Here is a 19,004-nt window from a genome sequence, read left to right as displayed (position 1 = left end):
GGAAGTCTCCTTGAGATTCTCTCCCTCTTCCCCTCCCCCTACTTATATGCTTTCTCTCCCTCTCTCTCTAAAATAAATAAATGCATCTTTAAAAAGAAGAATTATTATGCAGAATACATAAAGAATTCCTACAAATCAATTTTAAAAATTTAGTAGACTATGAGAGAAAAGACTTAAACAAGCACTTCACAGAAGAGGAAACCCAAATATAGGCACATGAAAAAAAAAAGGTTTAATTTCACTTGTTATCAGAGAGATGCAAATTAAAATCATAAGGTAGGGGCGCCTGGGTGGCTCAGTGGGTTAAGTGTTGGACTCTTGGTTTCTGCTCAGGTCATAGTCTCAGGGTCGTGAGATCTAGCCCTAAGTTGTCTCCTCGCTCAGTGGGAAGTCTGCTTGAGATTCCTTCCCTCTCCCTCTGCCCCTCCCCCTGCTTGCTCATGTGTGCTCTTTCTCTCTTTCAAATAAATAAATAAAATCTTTTTAAAATAATAAAATAAAATCATAAGATATATTTTACAACTACCAGGTTAGCAAAAATTGAAAATTCTACAGATAAGAGAATTTGTTGAGGAAGTGGATCGCCAAGGTTCTTAGGCCCTCTTAGGGGAGCATAAATGGGTACAATCACTTCGGAAAAGAATTTGGCATTATCTAGTAAATTTGGCAATATGAATAACTTTTGACCCAGAAATTCCATTTCTAGGGATATATTTGAGAGAAATGTGTGCACAAGTATGCCAGGAAACACATACATAGAATGTTCATAACAGCATTATTCAAGATAGCAAAATACTGGAAACAACCCAAATAACCATTCCTTAATAAAATGAATCCAAAAAATAATAAAATAGAATGAATCCATTCTGGTATATTCATAAAGTGTAATACCACAAAGCAATAAAAACAAATGAGTCACAACTACATGCAGTAACCTGAGCAAATCTCCAAAACAGAGTTCTGTCTTATGGCCGGGAAGTTACTGTTGCACCTAAAACTCTTCTGGTGCAGCATAAATCTGTTTCCTCTGCTTCTATCCCCAGCGACAGCTAAGTATTACAAAGGATTGTATGAGGACTGGTGGTCAACCATTCTGTCTTTTGCACGGAAGAATTTCTCTTCAGTGTTTTCTCAAGGACCCTCCTTTTGTCTCTTGTGGTTCTCCAAGATACCTGAATTGATTACCTTTCTGGGGACATTGTACTTCAAAGTTCCCATGTGCCATAGTGCTGTTGTATATGCCAGTTTGCTTGCTTGCTTTTTTTACACTAAGCTCCTTGGCTGACACTCTATAAACTCTGGGGCAGCTTTCTGCCATACTTAAATGTACAAAGTGCCAGGCATGTTTAGGCAAGGAGAATCATTTTTGTTATTGAAACTCGGCTGGTTTTATTGGCTTCAAAACCTTTTAATACCAAGGCTGCGTATGTCTTAGTAGAGGGGCATGCAGGTCATTTGGATCATGGAAAAATTACACTTTAAAATGAGCAGTGCTAATGAGCTGAATAGAGAAGAATTATTTTAAAGAGAGTGATGACAATCCTGAAGTTCTAAGGAAAGTCTCTTACAGGACTTCTCAAGCCAACTGCGATTTATTTAACTTTATTTGACCTTATTTTTTCCCCCTAAAGATTTATTTATTTATTTTAGAGAGAGAGCAGGAGGGAGAGGGAGAAAGAGAATCTCAAGCAGGCTCAATCAGGGCTCGATCCCGCAACCCTGAGATCACGACCTGAGCCAAAACCAAGAGTTGGTTGCTTAACTGACTGAGCCACCCAGGCACCCCAACTTTTTTTTAAGCCAACTGCTATTTATTTATTTAACTTTTCAGTATGTTCTATGTGGGTGTGTATCCTTGTTAGTGTCCAAACTTAACTAGAGACTAAGAGGATGGGTCTGGAATCAGACGGGTTGACTCAATTCGCTTTGTGATTTTGGGTACAAGGCTTGTATTCTCTGTGTATATGAGAGTAATAGTAGTACCTATTTCATAGGGTGGTTTTGAGGATTAAATTTAGAAAATACATGTGAGACAGATAAAACATTGCCAATAGTTGTATCAGATGGTATTGCTTTTAAATTTGTAATTATATCTATAGAATGGTGGCTTTTTTCCTGTTTAAAAATGTTAATTATAAAATATGTAAAAAACAAAGCGCAAAGAAGAAAAATTTAAGCCATCCATAATCCAGAAATAACCACTACTTGTCTTTGTAAAAACATATAAAGAACCGTGTATGTATGTATATATTTTTTCATATCATACTATGCATTCTGTTTTTAATCTTTTAAAAATTACTGTTTAATATTATCATACCAATCCAAATGTTTTTTCCTGCTACTTGGGTGCTAAAAGCGGTTAAACTTCCCAAAGTAAATAAAAACTCTTTGCTCATAAAAATATTAAAATGTGGGTGTTGAAAGATAGCAAATGTTTGGTATCAGGTGTTCACGGCTTCATTGCTTTCCCCCCACTTCTAGTTGCTGGTCGTACTGGATTTTGCCCATCCTAGGCGCTATTGTCTTAGGTTTCCTGTACCGTTACTACACGGCGGAAAGCAAATCCTCCTGAGGAGACCGTGTGGAAGTTGGAAAGCATATCCATTGGGAGTGCGAGCTAGAGACTTGTTTGGAGGCAGAGCGATGCCCTCTTCTCGAATCCTGCTGGGTGTGTGCTTCCCCCTTGGAGGCCAGATGGTTGGCCACACGCCCACCCCAGACCTGGGGCCAGTGTCCTTCATTTCCCAGAGCCTTACTCCCAAAGCACCTGCTCATTGTTCTGTGTCCCTGCCAGTGCCCCTCTCTCCACTGGCTTCCACCAGCCCCTTCGTGTTTCTGAACTTGGTTTTATAATTACAATCCGAATGTCCTAGTGACATTGTCCTTTGGTGAAAATGCCTGCTTTCCAGTTCCTTGATGTACATCAGACGTTCTTAACAGGGCAACACACTGGTTCTGAAGCTTTCCTTTTTCCATTTTTCTTCTGACTTCATTCTATTATTTATCATAAGGGGTTTAATTAATGAAGTAAAGTTGCACACCTATGACAAAACACAACTGCCAGATGATCTCGTTCCTTGTTTGTATTTGTTCAAATTCAGAAGGACCGTGAAATCCTGTCCTCCCTCCGGAGCTAGGGTAGGAGGTAGCGCTTGCCACCCCCAGGTCCGCCAAGTGCTGCTGGACAGAACTGTGCTTCCGTCGTATGTCTTGGGAGCAGAGAGGAAGAGGGAAGGGGAGAGATGAATTGGGGTGAGTGATAGGGTGAATTCCTAGTCCTCTTTGTTTCACAAAATATTGAAGACACTACTTAGGACGGGAATTAAGGAAAAGCACCAAAGACTTCATTCTTTTCTTTTCTTTTCTTTTTTTTTTTTCCCCCAAAGACTTCATGCTCTATTTTGGTGTGGCACCACTTTCCAGCCATCTTCTTTCTTTTCCCCGCAGCTGTCTTATTGCTTAGATACAAATTTATAATTCTATCTGTAGAACTTTACCAAAATTTTTTTATCGATTAAGATTAGTGAGTTTTTTCACTCCCCGTTTTACAAAAACAAGAGTCCAACTTGATCAAAGCTACAGTAGCTGATCTTCTGTTAGCCCCAGTAAAAGAACTTCCATAGTGAAGTGGCCTTCGAAAGGGGGAGAGCGTGACAAGAGAATGTTTTCCATTTCGTCCGGATTTTACCTCCATGGCTCCAATTTGTGGTTTTGTTGTTTTTCCATTGATGGGGAAAAGAAAAAAACAACCAGCTAGAAGTTTTGTTCCTTTTATTCCTTTAATTGAAGAGTAGGTTATTATTTAGAAGAAATACTATTTATTAGTGAGTGTTTCTTCTTGGTTCAGGAATTTCTCTGGCTTATTTGACTTTACTTTTTTTTTCCCCTATGGAAGCAGCTGAGGAGACAGTGTATGGGCTGTTTTCTGCCAACAATTGTTTGTGGTGGTTTTTCTCCCCATCTTTTAAGCATTACCAGTTTGCTTCTGAGCCACTGTCCTGTGCAGCAAGGAGCGGCTTGGTTCCAGAAGGACCATGGACACTACTCAGTATCTCCCCCTGCCCCGCCTTCACTTCCAACTTGCCACGGACTTGACAAGACAGAAAAGGCCCCCGCAAAGCAGCGTCTGCCCCTGCAGACTATTTAAGAAAAGGTTCAACCCAGGTCCTGTAGTGAATTTAGAATTCATCAAAATAATATTAACCTTGTATTTGCACACTTGGATATGATATTATAAAGAAATTTTAGGGGATTTTTGGCAGACTTTTATATATCAGGGGTGTGGGAATAGTCAAACTTCTATCTTTAGAAAATATTTTGTATAAGATGCCACTTTTAGACAATTTATTGAAAAAAACCTTTGGTGATTATGTAACAAAAGTGGTGTGACTATTGATGCTCCTCCCATTTGAAGGCATAAGGAAGGGCTGCCTTGAATAAGAATTGGTATATAATTGCTGTAATAATTAAGCTGCATGATTACATGGGCCACATTGGGGTAGAAATGACGAACAAAGGACTATTGAGGAACTGGAAGGGGAACATTGAGGCTGAAACTAAGCCAGCAGATAACTTGGATCAATTAAAAGTATATTGGCAGTCTCCAAAATTAAATGAAAAACATCTGGCTTATAAGAAATGTTAAAGAGTTATAGTCTTAAGTAAAATTGGTGGGTTGTTTTTTTTTTTAATATATTTTTAGGGTGAACACTAACATAAAAGGTAGCTTTTCTATTTCATATTGGTTTTCTTTTCCTGTTTATATCTGGACTTGTTTTTCCTCGGAGCCAGAGGAAAAGATTTTCAGACCTTGTCTCTACCGTCCATGAAATCCATCCAACACCCAGGGCTTCTTTTGATCTACTCCTGATGTCACTTTGTACTAGAAAAACCACGTTTGGGTCCATTCACTGTTACTCTGCTGAGCCAGACGAAAGGTAGAGCTAGTGTGCGAATTTGCAGAGGTTTTTCTAAACAGTAGAATAATACAGTATGTTAGCCAAATCCATCAAAAAGGACTTGTTTTAGGAGGTAAACTCAAATTCTCATAACAGTCTCAACATCGGTAGGTCACGAAAACCCTTCTGGAGAGTAAGTGGAGCTAGTCTCTGTTGGCTGATGGGGCCCCGGAGGGCTGATCTCTGGGGTGGTGGGTTGTTCGTTCCTGAGGAGGACCAGTTGTGGCCACACACTGTGCTGTACGCATGACGGCTGGAGGTCACGAAAGGAGGGGATGAGGGACAACGTGTGCCACCCACATGGGGATGTGAGTACCAGGTCTCCAAAATTTCCTAGCCCCTGCCCCTTAGTAATTGGTTTCGGTTTCTAAACAATTCCACATTTGTAAAGACAATAAAGTGGTGGGGACAAAGTTGATGCTGTGTTTAGTTCTTTTGCGACCTCTTAAGCAGAAACAAAAATCCACTGGAACCTGTAATTTGAGCCTGTTAAGTTCTTTTAGCAGTTGCCGTAAATGCATATGTTGTGAGATAAGAGCATTGTTGAGTTTATACCCATTGAGTTCCGATGTGGAGCAATGAGAAATGCTTTATATTTATAGGCCAGGTATATCATTACTTATGGTATCTCGTGCTTCAAATCTCAAGTGATACCTATCTGGTTAAATTCCATTTTAGGAGATTGAAATGCAGAACATTAATGTTCATTACTTCCTTTCCTAAGAGAAATGAATTCAGACATGTCTTGTCTCAACAAGAGATTGTTTTTTTTTTTTGTTTTTTTTTTTAAACCATCTTACTCTGTTGCCAAATATCACAAAAGTAATGGGGAGTTTAGTTCACATTTGGCTGTTGTTCTCTGAAAGGGCCTGGTTTGGAATTTGTGGGGGTGATTTCAGAGGGAGGTTCCAGAAAGCAGAGAGGTATTTGTCAAGTTACCTACCCAATATCTAGCATCTTACTCATAAGTTTTAGGAGCTGCTCTTTTCCTGTACCTATATTCTACGTGTGCTCGTTGGGCAAAATATTATGATTATTTAACTTCCTTTCTTTTTACTTTACCCTCAACTGTGAACGAGTAATATTAACATTCCTTTTGTGTATTCAATAATGGAGTTTGTTTACCTATTTTATTTCAGCATATTTTGAACAAAGATCTTTGTCTCTTTCTGCTGGAATGTGCACACAGTGAATGTTTGTTAGAACTACACACAATAAAGATACTGTTTTCCTTTTCTTGCCCTGACTACAGTTATTAATTTTTTTTTTTTTTTTTAAAGCAGAAGTGTTGGCTCTGTAATCCTAAGGTGTTCTGGAAGAAAAGAATTTGAGAAGCATGAAAGTTACCTGTATCTGTGCTAATACTGTGTTTAGTGTAACTTGCTGGACAGTTCTGTGGTTCTTCAGTATTCCTTCTGCTGCTCTTTCTTTGAAGTTAGTTGCTCGGTTGATAATCACAAGAGGCAAAAATCAAGACTTTTGCTGTATTAATGGACGTGAAGTGGCAACCAAGTAGACCAGTTGGGAGTTCTGTTTTTACTGAAACGATCTGGTAAAGAGAAGCCAGTACAAGGTAATAATATTTTGTTATCTGCAATTCCAGTCTTCAAATGATTGTTTTTCTTGGAAATAGCTAAACTGTTGGGGAAAATTAAACACTGAGATTGAAGTTCTAGCGACTGTGTTAATTAAACAAGGGAAATAAACAATTTTTATAATTACCTTTAAAACGTACTGATAGCCTTCTAACATTACTAATGAGACATCGTTCATTAGGGCTTGGTTATTTCACTGTCACATGAATTACCAACAGGAAAGGATAGAAAGGATAGGCCCATTCTTACTACTAGTGTTTGAATCTAATATTTAATCTCCAGTCCTAATACTTCATATGACTGCACTCTTCATGATACTGAGTATTTGGCAGGTGCTTGACAAATCCTGGTTTATTCCTGAAAGCCTGAGGTAGAAGATTGTGATTCTAATTACGTAAATTTAAGGTAAGAAATACCCACACAGTCTGAACTGAACTGCTGGCGATTGTAGGTATTTTGGTAACCTAACATTAATTAGCTTAATAGATATCTGTAGTGTATATTGAAAGGACCACTCAGCTTAATCACATATATTCCGGCATTTAAAAGACTTAATTTTTTTAAGACTTTTTTTTTTTTTTAAGTACTCTCCACCCAGTGTGGGGCTTGAACTCACAACTCCAAGACCAAAAGTTATATGCTCCACCAACTGAGCCAGCCAGGTGCCCCTAAAAACCTTAATTCTTTTATAAAGCATCCAGGAAAGACTAGAGTTGCTGTCAAATGAAACATGACGATACAGCTATAATACTCTTTATCATTTATGTGCCACCTACTACATGCCATGCAGTACTTCTGATAGCATTTCTGATCCTTACCCTTAAGCATCCTTAAACAGTAGATGGGGATATCTGAACTTCACCAACAACTTGCCTGAGGCCACACAGCTAAGATGAAAGCCAGAGCTTAGATCCAGATATAGCCCCAAACTCTCCATTTCCTGTATTGATGGTTCTCATATAAAAACTGTTTAAACTTTATAAGAATTAATAATGTGCTTGGTATATCTACTACTAATTCTCATATATAGATGTTTATGTGTATGGTCAATGATATGAGATCAATAATCATTTTCTCTGAATTAGTAGATTACTAAAAAATAGCTGCTGTCTTAGGAGTCCCTGAAAAATCTTGGTTGTTGAAGAGATGCTGTTGTTTCACTGGAAACAACTTATTTAAAATGATCCTTGTAGGGGCGTCTGGGTGGCTCAGTCAGTTAAACGTCTGCCTTCGGCTCAGGTCATGATCCAAGGGTCCTGGGATCCAGCCCCGCATCAGGCTCCCTGCTCAGCGGGGAGCCTGCTTCTCCCTCTCCCCCTGCTTGTGCTCTCTCTCAGTCTGTCAAATAAATAAATAAAATCTTAAATAAAATAAGATGATCTTTGCATCCCTTGTAAAAACAGTCTTTTTTTTTTGAAAGATTTTATTTATTTATTTGACAGAGAGAGACACAATGAGAGAGGGAACACAAGCAGGGGGAGTGGGAGAGGGAGAAGCAGGCTTTCCGCTGAGCAGGGAGCCCGATGCGGGGCTCGATCCCAGGACCCCGGGATCATGACCTGAGCCGAAGGCAGACGCTTAACGACTGAACCACCCAGACGCCCCTAAAAACAGTCTCTTAAAAACAGTGAGAATTTAGATTTGAACTACGTTATTAGAAACAACTTTTTTTTTTTTTTAAAGATTCATTTATTTGAGAGAGCGAGCATGCATGTGCATACGAGCAGGGGGGTGGGGCAGAGGGAGAGAGAATCCTGAAGCAGACTCCATGCTGAGCGTGGAGCCCGATGTGGGGCTGAGTCTCGTGACCCCAAGATCATGACCTGAGCTGAAACCAAGAGTCAGATGCCCAACTGACTGAGCCATCCAGATGCCCCTAAATTTATAGTTTTTAAATGGGAAGTAATTGATAATTGGTTTGCTTGAACTTAGCCTTTTCTGAACCTTCTCTACAAGTCATGTGGACTTCTGAGAAGTGGAAATCCTGTACTTCGCACCATGTACCAAAAGATTTGAAAACTCATTTCTAGCTTTTGAGATTGTTACATCATGAAAAGATGTTTCACGTTGAAGTGTGATTAAAGGAAGCACAACGTAACACAACTAACAGATGCTGTTTGTTACAAGTGTGACATGGCATTTTTTGTTTTTTGTTGTTTTTTGCCAGCCTCAAAGCAGTTTCCTCTCGTTTGCTCCTGGTCCTAATCTCTGTCATTGAAACACTGATGTTAACTTTAGAACCACAGGGACCAGGAAAGAGAAAAATGAAAAAAACCCAGGTGCTTAAATTTCACTTTTCCTTAGAGAAGCTTTCTTCTGAGATGATTTTTTTCCCCCTAGCTTCTTCATCTGAGTTTTTCAGAAAGGGGAGGTAGTGTTACCTTACAGAGCAACAGGATGGTGCCCACAGTAAAAATGAAGCTTCTCACAAATCTGCCCACTGACGCAACTACCCAAAAAGTGATAATCAGGAACAAATAGAGAAATGGGGGAAGCTACACCCTGAACAGCACAGGAAGATGAGCTTTCCAAGACTCCCAGTCGGACCCCCTTTTTCCCCTGAATCCTTTAAAAAATCTTTTTTGAGTTTTTCCTTAGTTCTTATCCTAAACCCTGCCCTGCTCTTCATTGAGCGACTTTGCCTTATGTTTTACTAATAATTACAAGATAGCACCTCAGCTATGCTTCTCTTCCGTTTTAAAGTATTGTGGTACAAAAATGTACCCTTTAATCTGTCCTAGAAAACATTTGGAAGAAATAAAGCCCATTTGTTTATGATCTGGACCATCCATATAAAATAGTGCACTTGTGTTTGAACATCTTTGTTGACCTTCGTTTAAGGCTAAATTCTACCTCTGGACCTTTCATGTATGAGTCAGTAAATTTGTTTTTTGTCTTAAGCTCATTCAGATTTGGTTCTGAGACCCATATACTGACCGCTGTGGCCTCTGCAATTTATCTGACCTTAAATGCCTGCCTTGGTAATGATGTTTTTGTAAGGATTCTGCCTCTCTCAAGTATATACCCTAGCTCTCATAGGGCAAAAGCTCATTTTCTGTTCTGTGCTAAGTCTAAGTATCTTTGGAAAGAAGAAATACTCTTAACTTAAAAAAGATACACAGATTCGTTTTTTTTTTTTTTTCCCCCAAGGATTAAATTTATTTATTTGAGAAAGAGAGCGAGAGGGATGAACGGAGTGAGGAGCAGAGAGAGAGGGAGAAGCAGACTCCCTGCTGAGTGGGGAGCCCCACATGGGGCTCAGTCCTGGGACCCCGAGATCACGACTTGAGCCAAAGTCAGAGGCCTCACCGACTGAGCCACCCAGGTGCTCTTTTTTTTTTTTTTTTGGTAGGCTCCATGCCCACTGTGGAGCCCAGTGTCAGGCTTGAACTCACAACCCTGAGATCAAGACATGAGCTGAGATCAAGAGTCGAGTGCTTAATGGACTGAGCCACTGAGGTGCCCCAATTATTTTTTTTCATAGAATAAGATAGAGAAACCTATTTAAGATGCTATAGGTAGAAGAGAACCTACTTGTTATGACTCAGTTATGAATAGCTGATGGAACTCAAGGGTAGGAAGCATAGCTGGACTTCAGGACGAACTAGGACTAGAAATCAGAAGATCAATAGCAATCAAAGTGGCTACATTAATTTCCAGTCCAAATGCCTAATGGAAATTAATTCCTAGAAATGAGAATGTAGTAAGCCAGATAGTATCCCAGTGTCTCCTTCTGGTCCCATCAAGGGCATGGGGACCCAGGTTTGAATGGGAGGGGGATCATAAGGGAAGAAGTGACCTAAAGCAGATACTATAATCACACACACACAGTGTGTGTGTGTGTGTATGTGTGTGTGTGTGTGTATTCAGGTGTCTTCAGTTATGGACTATGACCTCTGAAGGAAGGGTCTTCTGCATCTCTCAGGGTACCCTGCATGGCTAGGCCACAGGGAGGGCTAAGGAGATTCAGTATGAGTTATCACACTGTGGCTGAACGAACAACCGTAGCCAGATTTGCTGAAGAGCCATCTAGGACTCCCAAGTAGGATTTTGAGATGAATCCCAGTGTTGCCCACATCACTAACAACCAAAACCCCCTTCACTCCTGCATGCCCACAAACCATCCTGTTTTCTCTGTAAATAGATTTAGCTGCCAGGATTTATTGGTTTCATATAAATTATTTTAAGTTTTATTTTTTAGAACAGTTTTAAGTTTACAGAAAAATTAGGCAGGTAGTACAGAGGGTTCTCATGAAGTGGGCACCTGTTTTCCCCTATGAACAGCTTCTATTAGTATGATACATTTTTATAATTAATGAACTAATATCAATTTATTAAAGTCCATACTTCATATTTCCTCATTGTTTACATAATGTCTTTTTAAAAAAAAAACTTCAGAATAGCACATCACATTTAGTCATCATGTTTTCCTTGGCTCCTCTTGACTGTGACAGTTTCTCAGACTCTTGTTTTTGATGACCTTGACAATTTTGATGAGTTCCGGTTAGGTACATAGTAGAATGACCTCTATTGGAACTTGATATTTTTCTTTACAATAGACTGGGTTGTAGGGTTGGGGGGGAGGGGGTGGGAGGTAGAAGGAAGGCTTCAGAGGTAAATTGTCATTTTTTTTTTTTTAAAGATTTTATTTATCTATTGGACAGGGAGAAAGTGAACACAAGCAGGGGGAGTGGCAGGCAGAGGCAGAGGGAGAAGCAGGCTCCCCACAGAGCAATGGGAGCCCAATGTGAGACTCGATCCCAGGACCCCGGGATCATGACCTGAGCCAAAGGCAGTTGCTTAACCAACTGAGCCACCCAGGCACCCCGGTAAATTGCCATTTTTATCACATCAAGGGATATACTATCAATAGGACTTCTGACTATTGATGTTGACCTTCATCAATGGTCTGAGGTAGTGTTTCTTAGGTTTCTTTACTCTCAAGTTATTCGTTGGAAGAACTTTTCATACTGCTGCATATTGGAAGTTAGTCACTGTGGGCAGCCCACACTTCAGGAATGGGGAGTTTCGTTCCACCCCTTGAGGGTGGAGTATCTACATAAATTACTTGTAGTTCGGGACACCTGGGTGGCTCAGTCATTAAGCCTCTGCCTTCAGCTCAGGTCATGATCCCAGGGTCCTGGGATCAAGCCCTGCATCGGGCTCCTTGCTTGGCAAGGAATCTGCTTCTCCCTCTCCCACTCCCCCTGCTTGTGTTCCACTGTCTCTCTCTCTGTCAAATAAATAAATAAAATCTAAAAAAAAGAAATTATTTGTAGTTCTTCTGCATGGAAGCTTGGTTCATAGAATTTTATACTTGATTCATCTTTAGATTCTTTTTTTTAAAGATTTATTTATAGAGACAGAGAGCATGAGCCGTGGGAGGGGCAGAGGGAGAGAATCTCAAGCAGACTCCCTCCTGAGCACAGAGCCCAACACAGAGGGCTCAATCTCACAACCTTGAGATCTTGACCTCAAAATCAAGAGTCTGATGCTTAACTGACTGCACAACCCAGGCGCCCCTAGATTTTTTTTTTAAGTTTATTTAAGTAATCTCTATACCTAACGTGGGGCTCAAACTCACGACCCCAAGATCAGGAGTCGCATGCTCTAATGACTGAGCCAGCCAGGTGCCCCTTTAGATTATTTTTTGATCACCCTAAAAAAAATAATGGGGTTCTGATTGAACATAATAGTTTGAATAAACTTGTTTATCTCTGCTCCTTTCCAAAAGCCACACAAATAATGAGAGTAAAGAATAAAGATAAAAATCCATAGAGACAAAGTGAATAAGAGAGTACACTTCAGTTGATGAAAGATCTCAAGACATTTTTGGAAGACGGAAGACCAATAAACTTAGAAGAGTATAGAAGGAGGAGGAAAAGCCAACAAGAATGAAGTCACACCACAGATCCCTAACTCATAAATGGGAAGCACTATTTACCTGTGAGGGTAGAAGTTGTGTAGCAGCCTCAAAAACTGAATTAAACTTGCCCTCACCCCCCCCCCCCCACACACACATCCTCTGCCAAACCTAGCCTGCACAGCTAGGCAGCTATTCCTCTCCTGTGAGGTTTAATCCTGGGCAAAGTGGAACCTGAATGGAACCTGATGGGATATTACAAGACAAAGCCGAGGACAGTGAGTATGGAGCGCAAAGCGGGGATTAAGTGGAAGTTCATCCAAATGGCTGAGACCCCCTCCACCTGCACCCCTTGGCTCCTAGAATAAACTAAGAAGATCCCTCTGTGGAGAAAGTCACCAGTCCAAGAGAAGATCTACAGAGAGTGTAGACATTTGGTGGCTTCCCCATGTTCACCCTGCAGTGAAATCCTTCAATCAAAAACATCCAAAAAGATTTATAGTGCCTTGCTTAACAGTTGAATATGAGTGGGTAGCCAAGGACTATCAGCCATGTTTGGAAAGCCTTAACAGGATAGAGACCAAAACAAATAGGGAAAAAGTCAGAGGAAGAGATAAGGCAGAAGAAAAGCAACAACAACAACAAAAAACCCCAAAAAACAAAACCCTGATAACTTCAGAGAGATGATACTATATCCATGAAGACAAACATGGATGCTATTTAAAAAGGAACATTAAGAGAATAAGAATTCTAAAAATTACAAATGTGAGGCTACCAAAGAATGCTAAAATCAGTGGGCGATAGCTTAAGAAACCTGATATTTACATACCCTCAAAAGTATCTCCCTCAAAGCATTTACTAATCACAAAGAGAAAAGCAGTAATTTTACAGTGAAGAAAGCTGGCAGACACCACCTCAACCAGGTGATCAAATTTAACGTCACCAGCAACATGTACCCTTGAAATGATGCATTGGAAGGGGCACATCACCTCTGCTGGATTCCCCAAAATTTATAACCTCAATCTAAACATGAGAAAATATCAGACCCAAATTGGTGGACATTCTACCAAACCACTTTCTTCAAAAGTTGTCAAAGTTATAAAAGATGAGGAAAAACTGAAGAACTGTCACAGATTGGGAGGGGGGGTGACAAAGGAGGAATGACAACTAAATGCAATGTGGGATCCTGGAACAGAAAAAGGAAATGTCCTTTTTCCTTGTCACCAGTGGAAAAACTGGTGACATTCGAATGAAGTCTGTACTAAACAGCACTTTTGCAATGTTAATTCTTTAGTTTTGATAATTGTACTTTGGTTATGCAAGATGTTAACATTAGAGGAAGTCTGAGTAAAGAGTATATGGGAACCCTGTACTATCTTTGCAAGTCTTCGTAAATTATTTCAAAATAAAAGTTTTTTGGATGGATTCTTTTTTTAATTTTTTTTATTATTTTTTTTTAATGAGAACAGAAATAAAAAGGGAAGCAATTGTAGGGTTGTAAAAATAAAAATGAAGAAATCCTCCCATAAGATAAAACAATAAGGAAAAGATGGAAAGTGAGAGGTTTATAGAAAGAGATACCCTATCTCAATAGGAGATCTGGAAGTGAACAATGAAGAAATTAAAACAAATAATACAAGAAAACATTGCAGAACTCATGATTATGATTTTTGAGCTGGAAAGGACCCCTGAGTGCTCAGCGGAATAATAAAAAAGGACTCTCACTCCTATCATTGTGGAATTTCAGAACAGAAGGGATAAGAATAAAGTCCAAGACCACAGACCATGGCAACACTTTGGATCACCTTGAAATCACTGTGAAATGTTAAGAAATGCCAGTATCTGGCCCTGCCACAGTTCAATGAAAACAGAATCTCTGTTTCAGAGACAACAAACTGATTCATGATGACAGCTGAGACAGTTGAGAGAGCTCCCAAAAGCTTCCAAAGAGAAAAAATAGATGACTTACAAAGAATCAGGAAATCAGTATCAGTGAATAGCAGCACCATAGACAAGAACACAGCGTAATAATGCCTTCCAAAGGAATATGTCTTCTAACCTACAAATCAGGACACTTCCGAAATCTTTTGTTCATGAGAATTATCACCCTGAAGTCTACTCAGAGGTGTGGGCTTCTTCTCAAGACTTTTTTTAAAAAGTGGGTGCAGCCATTTTCTGTATTTGCTATGCATATTCCTTCCAAGCCATCCTTTCTTAAACAAATTCTTTATTCAAGAACTGCTAAGTTTTCAATATCTTCTATGATTAGACCCCAGACTGCCTATCAGATTTTATTACCTAGATAGTCTGCTCTCAGCCAGCCACTCCCTCTACTGTCTCCTCCTTCCACCTGCCCTTCCTTACCTTTTGTATCCTTGAAAGTTCTTTCCCATTAGCCAGAATATCCACCTCCCACCCCATTCCTAAGGCCAGATGGGTTTTGTCATGAGTTTTGATTCCCGTTGACTGGTCTGGGTTGCTGGTAGCACTGTGTTTGGTCTGCGCTCAGTGGGAAGGGGAGCCACGCTGGTGTTCATTAACGATGCCTGCCACGGGCACAAAGCGTGGCCGTGGATGGGCGCCATATTTACCACATTGGCCTGGATGAATCATACCCAGACTGCAGTCAAATGCTAGGTCTCACTTACTCTATGAAACCTCACATTACTCCCCCCCCCCCATTGAATTCTCCCCCCCCTGAATGCCTATCACACGCATGGCCATTTTTATTCTTAGTGCCAGACTAGTTCCTGTGTTGTCTCAGCTGGACTGGAGTGTCCTTGAGGGTGGGGATCGGGCAGTAGACTTACTTTATTACTTCCCTCCTTGGTGCAATGTTCTACACATAGTAGGTGCTCAGAATACATTTGCTTGGTTGGAGTAGTTCTAGCCATCCCCACCCCTGCCCCCTTCTCTGTGGTTTCCCTTTTTGCGGTTTCAGTTACCCACGGTCAACTGCGGTCAGGAAGCAGATGATCCTGCTTCTGAGGTAGGGTCAGAAGGTCAGTTGTAACCTAACCTATGTCACCATGACTATGTCATCCACCTCGCTTCATCTCATCATGTAGGCATTTTATCATCTCACATCATCACAAGAAGAAGGGTGTGTAAAGTACAGTAAGATATTTTGAGAGAGAGACCCCATTCCCATAATTTTTATTACAGTTGATTGTTTAAATTGCTTTTTTTATTATTAGCTACTCTTAATTTCTTGCTGTGCCTAATTCATAAATTATATCATAGGTATGTAGTATAGGAAAAAACACGTAGGGTTTGGTATTATCTGCAGTTTCAGGCATCCTCTGGGGATCTTGAAATTTACTGGCCAAGAAGGGGGAACTACTGTCTGGGGAAATAGAAAATGTGCCCTCTGCTGGTGTGGCAGAAACGAGCATTCTTCTTAAAATCTGCAACCTTGATCTGACCTTTGTGGAGCAAACTAACGGGCTTCTTTATATCATTTGGGATCCTCATTAGATGACTCTGTTGGATCTTGGCATCGTGAAATACTCAACTTCTTTCCAAAAGGCCTAATCTAGGGGCGCTTGGGTGGCTAAGTCGGTTAAGCACTGGACTCTTGGTTTCGGCTCAGGTCACGATCTAAGGGTCATCAGATCGAGCCCCGCCTCCAGCTCTGTGCTTAATGGGGAGTCTGCTTGGGATTTTCTTCCTCTCCCTCTGACCCTCCCCCACTTGCGTGAGCAAGCATGTGTTCTCTCTCTCTCTCTCAAATAAATAAATAAATCTTAAAGAAAAAAAGAGGCCAAAAATCAAACTGGGGTAGTTTGGAATTATAAATAAAAGACAGGGGTGCCTGGGTGAGTCAGTCGGCCAAGTGTTTGCCTTTGGCTCAGGTCATGATCTCTGGGCCCTGGGATCGAGGCCCATGTGTCGGACTCCCTGCTCAGTGGGGAGTTTGCTTCTCCCTCTCCCTCTGCCCCTCCCCCCCATGCTAACGATATCTCTCTCTTTCTCAAATAAATAAAATCTTAAAAAAAAAGACATTCCCAGTTGACATACAAAGGAATAGTAAAATATATATGCCTCATGTTATTCTTGAGAAAGAACTGGAATTCTAACAAGAACGAACATTGGAACATCCAGGGGTTATTGGAAGGCTGTTGGATATAAAACACATTGAAAGTGATTGATGATCACAGGATATTATATTTTTATTTTAGTAAAAAAGAATACATTTTCTGAAACTGGGCGGGGGGGAGGTTAGGCCCATTAGGGCCCAGTGTTTGATGTACTTTCCCAAATTAGAATGTACATTTAGATATTATAATATTTGTGCTGGTATGTTGCCTTATAAATATAGTAGCAAATAAAATTAGAAACATTTATGAAAAAATGTCTTCAAGTCTATTAGTTTTGTGGTATGTATTTTTCTGAAGGATATGCTGGATTTTGTACTCTTCAATTGGAATTGCCCTTGTATTCATTCTTCCTTGGTGCTGAGAATAATATCAGTTGGTATTTATCCACTATGAATGATTATTTAGAGACCCTGTTTTCTTTACAAAATGTAAAATTATTGGTGTACATATACTTACATATGTAAAATTTACATAGATATCCAGTGTAATACCTTGTCTTGGAAACCTATCTGCTGTTTGTCATACCACCCACAGACATACACATTTTACCATTTAACACAAAAAATATGACTATTGTACATCATTATTATGATTGTTTTTCACTGATGCATATAGCTTGCCTACCCAGATCTTCTTTGATGATGGATTCCAGCACAGGTATTCACCGGTGTCCTAATAATATGTGACTAGTACAGTGTTAAAGGGGATGTCAAAATGTTACATTTCCAACTATTTTATGCAAATGAATACTAAGACATATATATGTATGACTCATATTTATAGTATTTATTTTAAAATTGGGATTTTAACATAGAGAATATTCAAACTTCTAGGAGGACTGAATGGCTGTTGGGTATTGGGTAACTGAAGGAGTCCTTTGAGGAGCTGTGACTCACACACCTGGTAGCATTTATAATTTTTTTTTTAAATTTTTTTTTTTAAGATTTTATTTATTTGACAGAGTACAAGCAGAGGGAATAGCAAGCAGAGGGAGAGGGAGAAGCAGGCTCCCCGCTGAGCAGGGAGCCAGATGCGGGACTCGATCCCAGGATCCTGGGATCACGACCCGAGCTGAAGGCAGACGCTTAGCCGACTGAGCCACCCAGGCGTCCCACCTGGTAGCATTTAAATAGCGTGCCCCATGTTTGTGCTGCTCGCCATCATGTGATTTGTAATGAAGTGGGTTTTGTCCTAAGTGTATACTGAAACATTATGTCTTGTGATTAGCATAACTGGTAACAGACACCATCCCAGTGACTTTTTAAATGATGTTTATGACTCAGTGCCCAAACAGGCAATTCAGAGAGGAAGGATCACTGACGCTCAGAGGAGAGAGAGGGCAAGAGCTGCTGTGTTTATTTTGCCACGGTCAATTTATTCTTTCCTCACAGAGAGTTCCTTACCTGTAACCTTGAATCTCCACCAGTATGTCCAGCCACAAACCTCCACTTTTTATAACCCTTGTTACCATTTAGCATTATAAAGCATGTTTATAGAGGAGTCAGGCCCGACATTTTCCATGAGTACTATGTGGCGTTCCACGGGAGCATTGGAGTGGACTTCTCAACCTCCATCTCATGCCATATAAATCTAAGGCAACTGGGCAATCCTGTCTCCTGGTCTGATTGGTTGCACATGTGACCAAATCCTCACCAGCAGGTTGAGACTCTGGAAGAAGTTCCCTCCAAAGAGAGAGTCACAGAAAGAAGTGCTGCGTTGTCCTGTTACCAGCCTGAGAATGAGGCAAACACCAAGATGGCGGAGAGATGGAAAGAACATGGGACTTTGTTGACTGAAAGCGCTGATTCAATTAACCCTGAAGCTCACTCTACAGCAGGACTCCCATTTATGTGGAGATCATAAATTTTCTTATTGTGTAAGCTGTTTGAGTTGAAGTTTCTATTACTTGCAGCTGGAAGCATCCTCACTGATGAACTATTCTTAAGAAGAATGACTCATGGGAAAACAATCCTCCCAGCTTCTGATTAACCTTGGCCTCCAGAGATAATTATCTGGGCCATCAGATACATAAAAAATATGGAGGTCATAAGATTAAAATTATAGTGGTTACATTTAGGGAGAGGGTTGGGATAGTGACCGGAAGAGGATTCTGAGAGGGGCTTCTGGAATGCTAGTGCTTTCTTGATCTGGGTGGTGGGCGGTTATATGGGTGTGTGTACTTTTAAGATAAATTCATCAAACTATATATTTGTGATTTGTGTGCCTTTCTGCATGTAAGTTATACTTCAATTTAAAAAGTTTACTAAAAAATATTACATTGTAACCCGGCCTTCAAACAAGCTATATCTTGGCGGATATGAATGGCATATTGTGGTCATTTTAGGAGGAGCCAAAAAGCTAGGGACATGGTTTCTTTCATAAACTTCCAGAAGCTCACCGTAAAGACCTGCTCTCGCTAGTGTGTGTGCAAGGCCAACCTCCCCTAATCTCAGCCAAAATGTTTTCCTTTTTGGTTCGGATGGGAGAG

General features: G+C 40.3%; 1 protein-coding gene across 3 annotated transcripts in view; it reads left to right on the top strand.

Annotated features, from left to right (window-relative positions):
* CYB5B (cytochrome b5 type B) overlaps window positions 1-18,396 on the top strand; it is a 49,498-nt gene extending 31,102 nt beyond the window's left edge. The window contains exons 5-6 of one of the 3 annotated variants that reach the window (XR_013444423.1): window positions 6,242-6,531; window positions 12,288-18,396. Coding sequence is in view for 2 of the 3 variants with exons in the window: in XM_036087009.2 (XP_035942902.1) it covers window positions 2,482-2,572 (91 nt within the window). In the remaining variant the exon portion in view is untranslated. Of the gene's footprint in view, window positions 1-2,481; window positions 6,195-6,241; window positions 6,628-12,287 lie in introns of those variants that run through there. The other 2 variants (XM_036087025.2, XM_036087009.2) reach the window with 2 other exon arrangements.
* The last annotated feature ends 608 nt before the right edge of the window (window positions 18,397-19,004 follow it).

The sequence above is a fragment of the Halichoerus grypus genome, chromosome 15 (genome assembly GCF_964656455.1).
Source record: "Halichoerus grypus chromosome 15, mHalGry1.hap1.1, whole genome shotgun sequence".
Taxonomy (NCBI): domain Eukaryota; kingdom Metazoa; phylum Chordata; class Mammalia; order Carnivora; family Phocidae; genus Halichoerus; species Halichoerus grypus.
Note: the sequence above shows the minus strand (reverse complement) of the source record. Positions and strands in the feature narration are given on the sequence as shown.